This window comes from Haliotis rubra, unplaced genomic scaffold, assembly GCF_003918875.1.
Source record: "Haliotis rubra isolate DU_JTF1 unplaced genomic scaffold, ASM391887v1 Scf1054, whole genome shotgun sequence".
NCBI lineage: Eukaryota > Metazoa > Mollusca > Gastropoda > Lepetellida > Haliotidae > Haliotis > Haliotis rubra.
The window spans coordinates 267,647-282,172 of NW_025764953.1; the positions used below are offsets into that span (position 1 = coordinate 267,647).

At 41.0% G+C, this 14,526-nt stretch overlaps 1 protein-coding gene across 1 annotated transcript in view; it reads left to right on the forward strand.

Annotated features, from left to right (window-relative positions):
- The window catches only part of LOC124276972 (tricarboxylate transport protein, mitochondrial-like), a 44,960-nt gene extending 31,237 nt beyond the window's left edge, over positions 1-13,723 (forward strand). Inside the window, exons 3-7 of the mRNA XM_046712626.1 lie at positions 8,261-8,346; positions 11,476-11,613; positions 12,482-12,702; positions 12,950-13,023; positions 13,367-13,723. Coding sequence (XP_046568582.1) covers positions 8,261-8,346; positions 11,476-11,613; positions 12,482-12,702; positions 12,950-13,023; positions 13,367-13,481 — 634 coding nt within the window. The 3' untranslated portion in view covers positions 13,482-13,723. The remainder of the gene's footprint in view (positions 1-8,260; positions 8,347-11,475; positions 11,614-12,481; positions 12,703-12,949; positions 13,024-13,366) is intronic.
- Positions 13,724-14,526: the final 803 nt, after the last annotated feature.

The window sequence follows — 14,526 nt, forward strand, 5'->3', positions numbered from 1 at the left end:
TTACATAAACACCAAACTAGTTCCAAGTAACGCTGTCTAAAAAGTATTTGTAAATTTTTATTCCAGTGACCAAAAATACTGAATTGGATTTATGAGGGATATGGTTTGATTCATTGAAAATGAGTGAATTGTAGCAGGTCTACCATTCAGGAGAAATGTCGTTTTGTGTATAGTGAATAATGTCTTAAGGGAATAAGGATACCGCTTTGACTATATCTTGTGAAGTTATTAGAAATCAGAAGGGCGTTGTTTGGAATGGTAATGGAGTATTGATCTTGGGTATTCTTGTCAGGCTTATCTCATTGGGGGGTATATTACGTTGTCCTTCTCAGACTATCTGTCTGAATGTGGGCTCATGATTTCTTAAATTTGCAGCTTACATATGTAATTACACAATCACACTGTCTAAGGCTTTGGCAGACGAAGCTGAAAATAGATCAAGTCTATTCTCGCTACTTAATGATAGGGAATAGCAGTTTGAGATGTTTTTCTGATTCATTTAAGACATAATGACAGTGTTGAGAAAGAATTAAGACATTCTGTTTCAAATTTTACAATAGCAATAAGTTTTGGACAGAATTGAATGTTTTGTAGGGTTGAGCGTTATGGATTAGGACAGAAAGTTATTGACGTCAGCCATATGTGGTTTAATATTGATGGAGTTACTGGGGAGGAATGAATGTCTGTTACTGTCAGAAAGGGCATTTATTGTTTTGGTTGGTGAGTGACGGTGAAACTTATTTGTTCAAGAAACATTATCGTCAAACTCTCGAGCCACAAGAGAAGCAGTTATTCACGCCTTCGCAAAGGGAAATTCTTTTCAAAAAACAATTTTCAATTCCTCAGTGAAACTGGCATCAGTGTCTTTTGTGGGAGTGTGGAGTCTGCTTGTCAGGGAAGACATTTTACGAACCTAAATACTCCCACAAAGATGCCAGCATACATTTTTAGAAGAACTAAATCAATTTATTGATGCTGAATGTGGGCATGATGTATACAGTGATCTCCGCCCACACTGGGCTGTGTGATGTGGGCATGATGTATACAGGGATCTCCATCCACACTGGGCTGTGTGATGTTCTGTAGATATTGACAGATGTCGGCCTGTAATCTGTTGAAGAATTGACAAGTTAGAGTCTGTATAATGATGATGAATTAATACTGTTTGCAAGGGAGCCATCAATGGGTGGGTTACCTCCAGTGTTATGAGTCAGGTTGCCTTAGTAAGTGGTAACAGTATTGACAAGTTACTCTGGGTGTGTAGGATGGGGATATATTGACACTGTACATAGGGGAGCCATCAATGGGTGGGTTACCTCCAGTGTTATGAGTCAGGTTGCCTTAGTAAGTGGTAACAGTATTGACAAGTTACTCTGGGTGTGTAGGATGGGGATATATTGACACTGTACATAGGGGAGCCATCAATGGGTGGGTTACCTCCAGTGTTATGAGTCAGGTTGCCTTAGTAAGTGGTAACAGTATTGACAAGTTACTCTGGGTGTGTAGGATGGTGATATATTGACACTGTACATAGGGGAGCCATCAATGGGTGGGTTACCTCCAGTGTTATGAGTCAGGTTGCCTTAGTAAGTGGTAACAGTATTGACAAGTTACTCTGGGTGTGTAGGATGGGGATATATTGACACTGTACATAGGGGAGCCATCAATGGGTGGGTTACCTCCAGTGTTATGAGTCAGGTTGCCTTAGTAAGTGGTAACAGTATTGACAAGTTACTCTGGGTGTGTAGGATGGGGATATATTGACACTGTACATAGGGGAGCCATCAATGGGTGGGTTACCTCCAGTGTTATGAGTCAGGTTGCCTTAGTAAGTGGTAACAGTATTGACAAGTTACTCTGGGTGTGTAGGATGGTGATATATTGACACTGTACATAGGGGAGCCATCAATGGGTGGGTTACCTCCAGTGTTATGAGTCAGGTTGCCTTAGTAAGTGGTAACAGTATTGACAAGTTACTCTGGGTGTGTAGGATGGGGATATATTGACACTGTACATAGGGGAGCCATCAATGGGTGGGTTACCTCCAGTGTTATGAGTCAGGTTGCCTTAGTAAGTGGTAACAGTATTGACAAGTTACTCTGGGTGTGTAGGATGGGGATATATTGACACTGTACATAGGGGAGCCATCAATGGGTGGGTTACCTCCAGTTTGTGAGTCTGGTTGCCTTAGTGGTAACAGTATTGACAAGTTACTCTGGGTGTGTAGGATGGGGATATATTGACACTGTTTGCAAGGGAGCCATCAATGGGTGGGTTACCTCCAGTGTGTGAGTCTGGTTGCCTTAGTAAGTGGTAACAGTATTGACAAGTTACTCTGGGTGTGTAGGATGGGGATATATTGACACTGTACATAGGGGAGCCATCAATGGGTGGGTTACCTCCAGTTTGTGAGTCTGGTTGCCTTAGTGGTAACAGTATTGACAAGTTACTCTGGGTGTGTAGGATGGGGATATATTGACACTGTACATAGGGGAGCCATCAATGGGTGGGTTACCTCCAGTTTGTGAGTCTGGTTGCCTTAGTGGTAACAGTATTGACAAGTTACTCTGGGTGTGTAGGATGGGGATATATTGACACTGTTTGCAAGGGAGCCATCAATGGGTGGGTTACCTCCAGTGTGTGAGTCTGGTTGCCTTAGTAAGTGGTAACAGTATTGACAAGTTACTCTGGGTGTGTAGGATGGGGATATATTGACACTGTACATAGGGGAGCCATCAATGGGTGGGTTACGTCCAGTTTGTGAGTCAGGTTGCCTTAGTGGTAACAGTATTGACAAGTTACTCTGGGTGTGTAGGATGGGGATATATTGACACTGTACATAGGGGAGCCATCAATGGGTGGGTTACCTCCAGTTTGTGAGTCTGGTTGCCTTAGTGGTAACAGTATTGACAAGTTACTCTGGGTGTGTAGGATGGGGATATATTGACACTGTTTGCAAGGGAGCCATCAATGGGTGGGTTACCTCCAGTGTGTGAGTCTGGTTGCCTTAGTAAGTGGTAACAGTATTGACAAGTTACTCTGGGTGTGTAGGATGGTGATATATTGACACTGTACATAGGGGAGCCATCAATGGGTGGGTTACCTCCAGTGTGTGAGTCTAGTTGCCTTAGTAAGTGGTAACAGTATTGACAAGTTACTCTGGGTGTGTAGGATGGGGATATATTGACACTGTACATAGGGGAGCCATCAATGGGTGGGTTACCTCCAGTGTGTGAGTCTGGTTGCCTTAGTAAGTGGTAACAGTATTGACAAGTTACTCTGGGTGTGTAGGATGGTGATATATTGACACTGTACATAGGGGAGCCATCAATGGGTGGGTTACCTCCAGTGTGTGAGTCTGGTTGCCTTAGTAAGTGGTAACAGTATTGACAAGTTACTCTGGGTGTGTAGGATGGTGATATATTGACACTGTACATAGGGGAGCCATCAATGGGTGGGTTACCTCCAGTGTGTGAGTCTGGTTGCCTTAGTAAGTGGTAACAGTATTGACAAGTTACTCTGGGTGTGTGGGATGGTGATAATTGACACTGTACATAGGGGAGCCATCAATGAGTGGCTTACCTCCAGTGTGTGAGTCTGGTTGCCTTAGTAAGTGGTAACAGTATTGACAAGTTACTCTGGGTGTGTGGGATGGTGATAATTGACACTGTTCGTAGGGGAGCCATCAATGAGTGGCTTACCTCCAGTGTGTGAGTCTGGTTGCCTTAGTAAGTGGTAACAGTATCGACAAGTTACTCTGGGTGTGTGGGATGGTGATAATTGACACTGTACATAGGGGAGCCATCAATGGGTGGGTTACCTCCAGTGTGTGAGTCTGGTTGCCTTAGTAAGTGGTAACAGTATTGACAAGTTACTCTGGGTGTGTAGGATGGGGATATATTGACACTGTTTTCAAGGGAGCCATCAATGGGTGGGTTACCTCCAGTGTGTGAGTCTGGTTGCCTTAGTAAGTGGTAACAGTATTGACAAGTTACTCTGGGTGTGTAGGATGGGGATATATTGACACTGTACATAGGAGAGCCATCAATGGGTGGGTTACCTCCAGTGTGTGAGTCTGGTTGCCTTAGAAAGTGGTAACAGTATTGACAAGTTACTCTGGGTGTGTAGGATGGTGATATATTGACACTGTACATAGGGGAGCCATCAATGGGTGGGTTACCTCCAGTGTGTGAGTCAGGTTGCCTTAGTAAGTGATAAGAGTATTGACAAGTTACTCTAGGTGTGTAGGTTGGTGATATATTGACACTGTACATAGGGGAGCCATCAATGGGTGGGTTACCTCCAGTGTGTGAGTCTGGTTGCCTTAGTAAGTGGTAACAGTATTGACAAGTTACTCTGGGTGGGTATGATGGTGATATATTGACAATGTACATAGGGGAGCCATCAATGGGTGGGTTACCTCCAGTGAGTGAGTCTAGTTGCCTTAGTAAGTGGTAACAGTATTGACAAGTTACTCTTGGTGTGTAGGATGGTGATATATTGACAATGTACATAGGGGAGCCATCAATGGGTGGGTTACCTCCAGTGTGTGAGTCTGGTTGCCTTAGTAAGTGGTAACAGTGTTGACAAGTTACTCTAGGTGTGTAGGTTGGTGATATATTGACACTGTACATAGGGGAGCCATCAATGGGTGGGTTACCTCCAGTGTGTGAGTCTGGTTGCCTTAGGAAGTGGTAACAGTATTGACAAGTGACTCTGGGTGTGTAGGATGGTGATATATTGACACTGTACATAGGGGAGCCATCAATGGGTGGGTTACCTCCAGTGTGTGAGTCTGGTTGCCTTAGTAAGTGGTAACAGTATTGACAAGTTACTCTGGGTGTGTAGGATGGTGATATATTGGCACTGTACATAGGGGAGCCATCAATGGGTGGGTTACCTCCAGTGTGTGAGTCAGGTTGCCTCAGTGGTAACAGTATCGACAAGTTACTCTAGGTGGGTAGGATGGTGATATATTTACACTGTACATAGGGGAGCCATCAATGGGTGGGTTACCTCCAGTGTGTGAGTCTGGTTGCCTTAGTAAGTGGTAACAGTATTCACTTGTCACACTGAAGACACTACTGGCTACAATATGTGAAGCCTGTTTCTGGTGTTCCTGCGTTGATACCAATGGAAGATTAATAAAAGCACCATCAAACCTTACTCACTCAAAAGGACTCCCTTTCAGCAGGATATTCTGTATGGTGATTTTCAGATGTTTAGTTGTAGCATACCTTAGGAAACATCGTGGTCCTGTTCTTCAACATGATCTTAGTGCTAAGATGCTCCCATACTTTAACACTAAATCACAACAATTGTGCTAAGATTATTTTATTGGATATATTCAGTGCATTTGATATGTGATTGGACTGATTCATTAGGTGATGCTTGAATCAAATTGACACAATGTTAGTGGATCACCTTAACACATGAGCTGTTTTATGTTGGTATTACTAAAAGGCTACAGCTGTCATCTATCCGGCTAATTGTTTTAGGTATAATGTTCAACATGGTTGGGCAGTAACTGGAATGATTCTTTATGTGCTTCTATTGAACTGAGGAAATGAAGTGCATCTGGAAAATAACGATAATTTTTTATTGTCATGGCAATCGGTCCATATTAAGAAGGCCAGTGTCATGTGGTACATAATCATACTAATACTGGTATGTGAATGGTGTATAGATGTTTCATGAATATTCTTCCTTTTGAACAAATTTAATTTATGTGCAATCTAATAGTTCAGGTCTGTTAATCAAGAATGAAACTTTCCAAATTGTAACACAGTACAAATATCTTGGCACTATTATCGACAGTAGACTACAGTGGGGTCCAAACACTGATTTTATTTTTAAGAAATGCAAGCAGATATAGTACTTTATGCGTAAACCGATATCTTTTAATGTAAGCAAAAAGGTGATGCTGTTGTTTTATCATTGTTTTGTTGAAAGTATTTTAACCTTTCCAATTCAATGCTGGTATGGCCTTCTTAATATCAAAAGCAAATCTTATCTTAACAAAATCATTTTAGTTACAAGTAAAATCTCTGGGGTGTCTGTTTCAGATTTACCTTCTCTTTTTAATTCCTGTGTTCGTAACCTTGTTTAGAGAATTTTATGTGATCCCAGCCATGTTTTATTTTCTGAATATAATCTTTTACCTTCAGGCCGCTGATACCAAATGCTCCCTTTTAAAAAAAAAAGAGGTCAAAATTCTTGTATTCCAGCAAGTATTCGCCTTTTAAATGACTTTTAACTTTGTTTGTCTATTGTGTTGTTTTGTGTTTTCTTAACCTTTATATCAGTATTAATATTTAATTATGTCATCACTTTGAAGTATAAAAAGAATTCCCTGAGGGGTAATAAAGTATTGTCATTGTTGTTTAGATTAACATAGTCCCTCTGACAGGGTACATAAGGGACCATTCACAATTTATGGCTTTGGGGTGTGTGGGGTGAGTTGTGGTGGTGGGTGGGTTGGTTGACTGGGTTGGTTGATGATTGGGAGGGGTGGTGGTGTGGGTGGGTTGTGAACCATTTTGTTCAGGGGAGGCAGGGGGGGTCATCAATTTTGTACACTTGTACTAGGGGTGTCAGCAATTTTGTACATAAAAATATCAAAATATCATGCTTAAACATTATTGGAAGGGGGGAGTCATTGATTTTGTACATGATATGGAGGTGGGGGGGTGTCACTTACTTTGTACATAAATATTAGGGTGACCATTCACATTGCACATGCTTCTCCTTAAAAAATCGCACTCACGCACGCCACCACCAAGCCATATATTATGAACGGTTCCTAAGCTCAATATCAGTCAGATTCTCTTCTTCTTCTTCATCAGTATTCCAGCTATATGATAAATACCTGAGTATGGTCCAGACAGTTCATCAGTATTCCAGCTATATGATAAATACCTGAGTATGGTCCAGACAGTTCATCAGTATTCCAGCTATATGATAAATACCTGAGTATGGTCCAGACAGTTCATCAGTATTCCAGCTATATGATAAATACCTGAGTATGGTCCAGACAGTCCAGTGATTGACAAAAAAATGACATCACGAGCATCAATCTACGCAATTTGGATACAATAACATGTGTCAACCAAGTCAGCGAGCCTGACCACCTGATCGCAATAGCTGCCTCTTTCGATGTACTGGGTTGCTGAAGATCAGTGGTTGGAAGATCCTAGTGATGCCTGGTAACAGGTGCTCTGTCCCACCAGGTGTTGTGTTTCCATGCCCTGTACTGTAGATATCACGATCCTCACTGCCGAGGGCCAGTTTCACATCGTTTGCGATACATGGTACAGTGTATAAGGTCCTTCCATGGTATGTTGTACAACACTGTCACGTACAAATATTCCATCGATAGTAATCAGTGTGCTCTATATATTTACAACATTATCACATGCAAACATTCCATTACTGCATGATTCCAATTGTGCATGTGTTATACAACATTCTCACAGAGGTGTTGTATAATGTTGCCATGTGGGGTGCTGTCTGTAGGGTGTGATGGGGTGCTGTCTGCAGAATGCTGTGGGGTGCTGTTGGAAGGGGTGTTGTCTGTAGGGTGCTCTAAGGTACTGTCAGTAGGGTGCTGTTGGAAGGTGTGTTGTAGGGTGCTGTCTGTAGGGTGTGGTGGGGTGCTGTCTGCAGAATGCTGTTGGAAGGGGTGTTGTAAGGTGCTGTCTGTAGGGTGCTGTCTGTAGGGTGCTCTGAGGTGGTGTCTGTTGGGTGCTGTTGGAAGGGGTGCTGATAGGAGAATGAGGGGTGGTGGTGCTGGTTGGAGGGAGAGGGGTGGTGGTGCTGGTGGGAGGGAGGGGTGATAAAGGGTGCTGTCTGTAGGGTGCTGGTTGGAGGGTCAGGGTGGTGGTGATGATGGGAGGATGAGGGGTGGTGGTGGTGCTGATAGGAGGGGTGAGGGGTGGTGGTGGGAGGGGAAGGATGGTGGTGCTGATGGGAGGGTGAGGGGTGGTGGTGCTGGTGGGAGGGTGGGTGAGGGGTGGTGGTACTGATGGGAGGGTGAGGGGTGGTGGTGCTGATGCTGATGGGAGGGAGAGGGGTGGTGGTGCTGGTTGGAGGGGGAAGGGTGGTGGTGCTGTATGGGTTGTGCTATGGTGTCGGATGTTTGAGGTGTGGTGTAGTGGGGAGAGTGCTCTGAGGTATGGGTGTTCAAATTGTTACATAGGATGATGGTATTGATACAGTGGAGCAATGACTGTTTATGATGGCTGTGACATCTTTGTTTCAGGTTTGGTGCTTTTGAAGAATTTAAGAAACATTTAGCAGACGAGAGAGGCGTGCTACTACCCCAACACAGGCTGCTATGTGGCTTGGGTAAATATCAATTTTAATTTTAAAATAATTATAATAATATATATCCACCCTCGTATATAATGTGACCCGTGAAGGTCTGGGTTAGAATGAACCTTCAGTAACCCATGCTTGTCATAAAGAGGCAACTAACGGGATCGGCAGGTCAGGCTCGCCGGCTTGGTTGACACATGTCATCAGTTCCCAATTGCGCAGATTGATGCTCATGCTGTTGATCACTGGATTGTCTGGTCCAGACTCTATTATTTACAGACCGCCGCCGTATAGCTGTAATATTGCTGAGTGCGACGTAAAACTAATCTTACTCACTCACTCGTATATCATGTTCATACTTGACATAGCACATGTTTCCTCATAAACTCAAAGGGGCGGTGGGGTAGCCTAGTGGTTAAAACGTTGGATCGTCATGCCGGGTTCGAATCCCCACATGGGCACATTGTGTGAAGCCCATTTCTGGTGTGCACGCCGTGATATTGCTGGAATATTGCTAAAAGCAGTGTAAAACCATACTCACTCACTCACTCACTCATAAACTCAAACAACCAATGGCCATGTGACTGCACCACTTTGACATTTCAGCAGATGTTGCCACCATGTAGTTTTGACCCACGTCAATATCCAGGCTATATTTTTGACAGGTGTTGACAAAATGAATGTACCGAAATTCAATATTGTAGTGTTGTGAGTGGACTCATTACAGAGCATCCAGAACACATGAGGTCGTACAACAATCTGGCAGTCACACATAACAACAGTCACAATCAGTTTAAAAGTCTAGCTCTTTGCTGGAACATTGTCCAAGGTCCAAATGAATTTCACACTAGATGCAAATCTTTTGAAATTGAATTGATGATCAGTTTCTAATTTGCACTGGGCTGATATGTCCGATGTAATTCAAGTGTCCAACATCAGAAACATTGCTCATCCATTTAATACCAGCCCTGACCTGGGCACTGATTGTTTTGTATCATTTATGCTTGCTTATGACAAATATCCAAGCTATGAGTATATCACTTTCTTGGCTGAACAGCTTACCATGGCTTAAATAAAGACAAAAGTGTGTTATTGTTGAGTATATGTCATTGTCAATCACTGGCAATCTCTACACAAATGAAAAGATGAATGTACTCTTCATGAAAAGTAAGTATACATATCATGGATTCCGTTAACAGTGGAAACCATGTTTAAATTAACAAGAACAAGTTTATTTAGCTTGTTGAAATACCTCTTCGGTGGAAAATCTTGGTCAAAATAGGTACCTATTATAATGTTTGAAGAATTGACTAGAATGAGGATTAGTTGGTTAAAATGTATGACCAGGACAATGATTGACCATCACTGTGGATAGCTGCTCATGTTATAACAACTACAGTCTGTATGATTTCATTGAGACCGATGTATTGCTCACTAAGATGAGGTGAGGTGAAATTGCGTTTTACATCGTGCTTGAGAATATTTCGCTCATATGACGACGTGCATGCTTGTGTATGTGTATGTGGGGCTGCTTGTACTAGCCCAGACTGAAGCTGGTTTTATAGTGCTAGCCCACTGAGATACGATGCCGCAGTGAAGCATGAATACCCCTCTCAGACACATTATACTGACTCCGAGCCCACCAGTTCTTTTTGTACCCATTAATGCCGAGCGCCAGGCAGGGACCAACAAGTACCATATTTTAACATCTTTTGGTATGACACGGTCGGGGATTGAACCCACGACCTTCCGCTCTCCAGGCGGACGCTCTTACCACTACACCACGGAGACGGTCTGCTCACTAAGACAAAAAAAAACGCAAAAAAACAAATTCTGCACAGTCACATGAAATCGACAGACCAACTTTGATAATTTGTCATACTTTTGGACACCCAAATAAAAAAGTTGTTTAACAAACAATCATTATTTAGTTGTCACTTTTCGCTACCTTTTACGAGGGGGTACCACTTGCTGGTAGAATTGTCAGGTAATCAACAAGCAGGTATAGTGAAATTTCAATTTCACACGTGCAACTTGCACACCTGACTGTTCAATGGGGGAACAACAGCTGATATCAATAGCAATGAAACAGTAATAGTATTGTATAGTAAGTGTATTGTTTACAGACTCCTCTCATTGTTGTTTGAATGGACCGACCAGCTGCTGCATTCAAAATATTGCTGACTCAGCAGAAAGATTTTATTTTTTCTCACACACATTTATAGTGTTAGGTAATTAAAAAAAAACATCAGTTACTTTTTCGAGAATATATTTGGTGAGTAATATAAATTATATGAATGAACAAGTGACTTCATTTTGTGTGCCTATTTACTTTCTGTTAAGATACATAATGTACACTTTGCACAATGCCAACAAGTACATAGCATGCAGCTGACAGTGGACTATTTCTGACATTACGTTTGTGATATTCAAACTTGTATAGTGATGATAATTGCTAGGGCTGCACGGTATTACCGGTATACCGGTATATCCCAGTGTGTGAAATTTACGCTAGTCCTGTGGTCCCTGGCTAGTCAAAATTCATCTGGACCATTGAATGATAAGTTTGCAGTGGTCCTGGTGGCCAGTGAATTTTGTTTTGATAGTTAAGTAAATCTATGAATGTTATTTTGGACCAGTGAAGTACAGACAGGACCAGTATTTATTGTCCACTCACTGGTCCTGTCGTCAAGTGGGAAATTTTGAGGTTTTTCCCTGATATCCCAATACGCTTTTCAAACAATATGTATAGCAATATTTTTTCTGAGAACCGGTATATTGGGTAAAGAACATATGTGAAGTGTTTTTGATTATCTTTACGGTTTGAATTAAAATCTACACAATAGATGTTTTCCTTCGTTATTCAATGACAAAACTGCATACTGTAAAACTATAAATTGTATAAAATACAACATAGAATCCATGACTGTGCAACCTAATTATGAGATTACTGTAGACCATAGGATCGACATGTACAATTAGTGTCGCTCACTGTCAAACACTTAAGTTCCCAATATATCGCCATATGCACCACAATACTGGTACCTGAATCGCAATATATTGCAGTACAATATATTTGCCAATACACAGCCCTAATAATGACCTGAATGTATTTTTTAGAATGTTAAACCCAGAAGATCCTACTTTTCTTGTTTCTAGGTGCGGGAGTGAGTGAAGCTATACTTGCTGTGACTCCAATGGAAACGCTCAAAGTTAAATTCATCAATGACCAAACGTCCGGCAAGCCCCAATATCGTGGTTTCATCCATGGTGTCAGGTGTATTATCAAGGAACAAGGTATGTGACCGTTGTGAGTCTTTCTTCAGATCGGGTATGTTTGGAAGCAAGGGTGCCAGTGTAAAAACTGAATCTGATTTGGTTATATAAAGTGATTAGTTTCTGATATGATCATGTGATTAGTGAGTTTGATACATAACATACCATTGAGAAGTACAGGCTTTTTGTTTGCTTTTGATGGATGCACCTGCAACAAATTTTGAAACATTGTTAACATTGTTAACATTTTAGTACCATTATTCTGGATGTGAGCCAAATAGGAATGACGTATAATGTTCTGGATGATTAGATGTAAAAAAATATCAAAAATATTGAAAGGAATATGTTATCATAATTACGCAGTAGACATTGATATATAGTGTAACCCAATCAGCAATATATTATCGTAATTACGCAGTAGACATTGATATATAGTGTAACCCAATCAGCAATATATTATCGTAATTACGCAGTAGACATTGATATAAAGTGTTACCCAATCAGCAATATTTTACCGTAATTATGCAGTAGACATTGATATATAGTGTAACCCAATCAGCAATATTTTACCGTAATTACGCAGTAGACATTGATTTATAGTGTAACCCAATCAGCAATATTTTAACGTACTCACGCAGTAGACATTGATATATAATGTAACACATTCAGCAATATATTATCATAATTACGCAGTAGACGTTGATATATAGTGTAATTCAATCAGCCATATTTTACCATAATTATGCAGTAGATATTGATATATAGTGTAACCCATTCAGCAATATTTTACCGTAATTACGCAGTAGACATTGATATATAGTGTAACTCAATCAGCAATATTTTACCATAATTTTGCAGTAGATATTGACCAGACAATTTGTCATTCCAGGTATTCGCGGCACATATCAGGGCTTGACTCCTACAATCATCAAGCAGGGCAGCAACCAGGCCATTCGCTTCTTCGTCATGGAAACCATGAAGGACATGTACCGGGGAGAGGACAAGAAGAAACACGTACCAACGTTACTGGTCGGACTGTTCGGCGCCGTCGCAGGTGCAGCGTCTGTGTTCGGGAACACACCCATAGATGTAATTAAAACTAGAATGCAGGTGGGTAATTGATTGAAGGTCATAAGATAGATCTGAATTACATAAGAATGCAATGCAGGTGTATTTGTGGGTAGAGGTAGTTAGAGGTAATTAGATATATCTGAATAACATCAGAGTTCAGGTGGATAATTGGGTAAAGTGCATAAGATAGATTTGAATAACAAGAATGCTAGTTCAGATTTGTGTTTGAGTATCTTGGTGCTTTTCATTTGTTCTTTAATTGAATTTTCACCTTTCTTTATCGCAGGGTCTGGACGCGGCCAAATACAAAAACACTCTTCACTGCGCAACACAGATATTAAAACACGAGGGCCCAAGAGCGTAAGTAGAAATATGGAAATATGAAACATTGTGTCCCTTCAGCAAATCCAAGTATGAGCAAACTTGTATAATAAAAACGTGGTCAGTAAGAATCTGAAATAAGAGATAAAGCAACACTACACAATGATTTACCATCTATATTATATCTCCTGTTCTGTTTGGCATAAGGGGCTGTGGGGTAGCCTAATGGTTAAAGCTTCACTCGTCATGCCAAAGACCCAGGTTCGATTCTCCACATATCTTCTTTATAAACCTTCATGATATTGATCTGTTTTTCTTCCTGTGAACAGAAGTCATATTTCCTCGTATTTACTTTAACAACATATTTTCTTTTTTTCTTCAGATTTTACAAGGGTACAATTCCTCGGTTGAGCCGAGTGTGCTTGGATGTCGCTATCACATTCATGATCTACGACAACTTCATGGTCCTATTCAATAGGATATGGGTGACAGACTGAAACTGCTTTCTTTACAACTACTACTAGAAACTTTAGATTACACAGACCCTAGATGATACTTTATATGAAAATGACTGTAGCGGGAGGTATAGTATAATTGTGATTTTGGGCCAGTGCCATCTAGATATATTTTCATGATATATTTTCATGATATATTAGGGTCAGTCCCTGAATCTAGGGATGGATGTAGGTTTATAAAGATTTAGTGGAGGCACAAGTTAGAGCCCATCATTGTTACAAAAGAGAGTCATGTATTTTCGTGTTCTGGAGATGCCAGTTGCTTGATACATTGATATTTCTCCTGTCAGAATTGAAATGTTATCACCATCGAATATGTTGATATGAAATCAGTATATGGTGTAAGGGAGATAAGGGCTGATAAGATCTCTTCATTACTGTCTCTGTGCAGGCTGTGAATCCTGTGATGTATACACACCTAGTTCATTTACTGACAGATTTTACAATACTGTTTACTCTCTGTATTCAACCTGTTCCTCAAGTTATCATTATAATTCCATTTTGGGGGGTCTTTGTAGCCCAGTTGTCTAAGGTGCTAATTAGATGTTCAGAGTTGCGTCCCTTAGTCATGCAAGAATAAGCTGATAGTTGGTTCAATTCCCGATTCGTCATGTGACATGGCTGCCAACACCGAAGCGGTGAACATCTACAATCTATTCAAATCAGATCTTTTATGTGATATGATGAATTCTTGAGTCAGTCGGATTAAAATTTCTAAACCTCTTCATTTCTTTACCATCACAATTCAGAAGTATCAGTTTTTACAAATGTTTATTCACTCAGGCCACCGATGCTCAGTTTAGGTGGCAATGCTTGCAATTCAGAAATGACTGATGCTAATTTGTCTGATAAGAATATCAGAATGCCTTCCAATGATATTTCGTCAGATCTTCAAAATGTCAGGGACTGTATCGGTGTAAAAGATCTGATTTAAATGTGCCTGTAGACATCTTTGTCCTGCATAACCTCTGGGTGTCTTTTTCATTAGATCTTCAGCAACCCATGCCTGTCATAAGATGCGACTAAC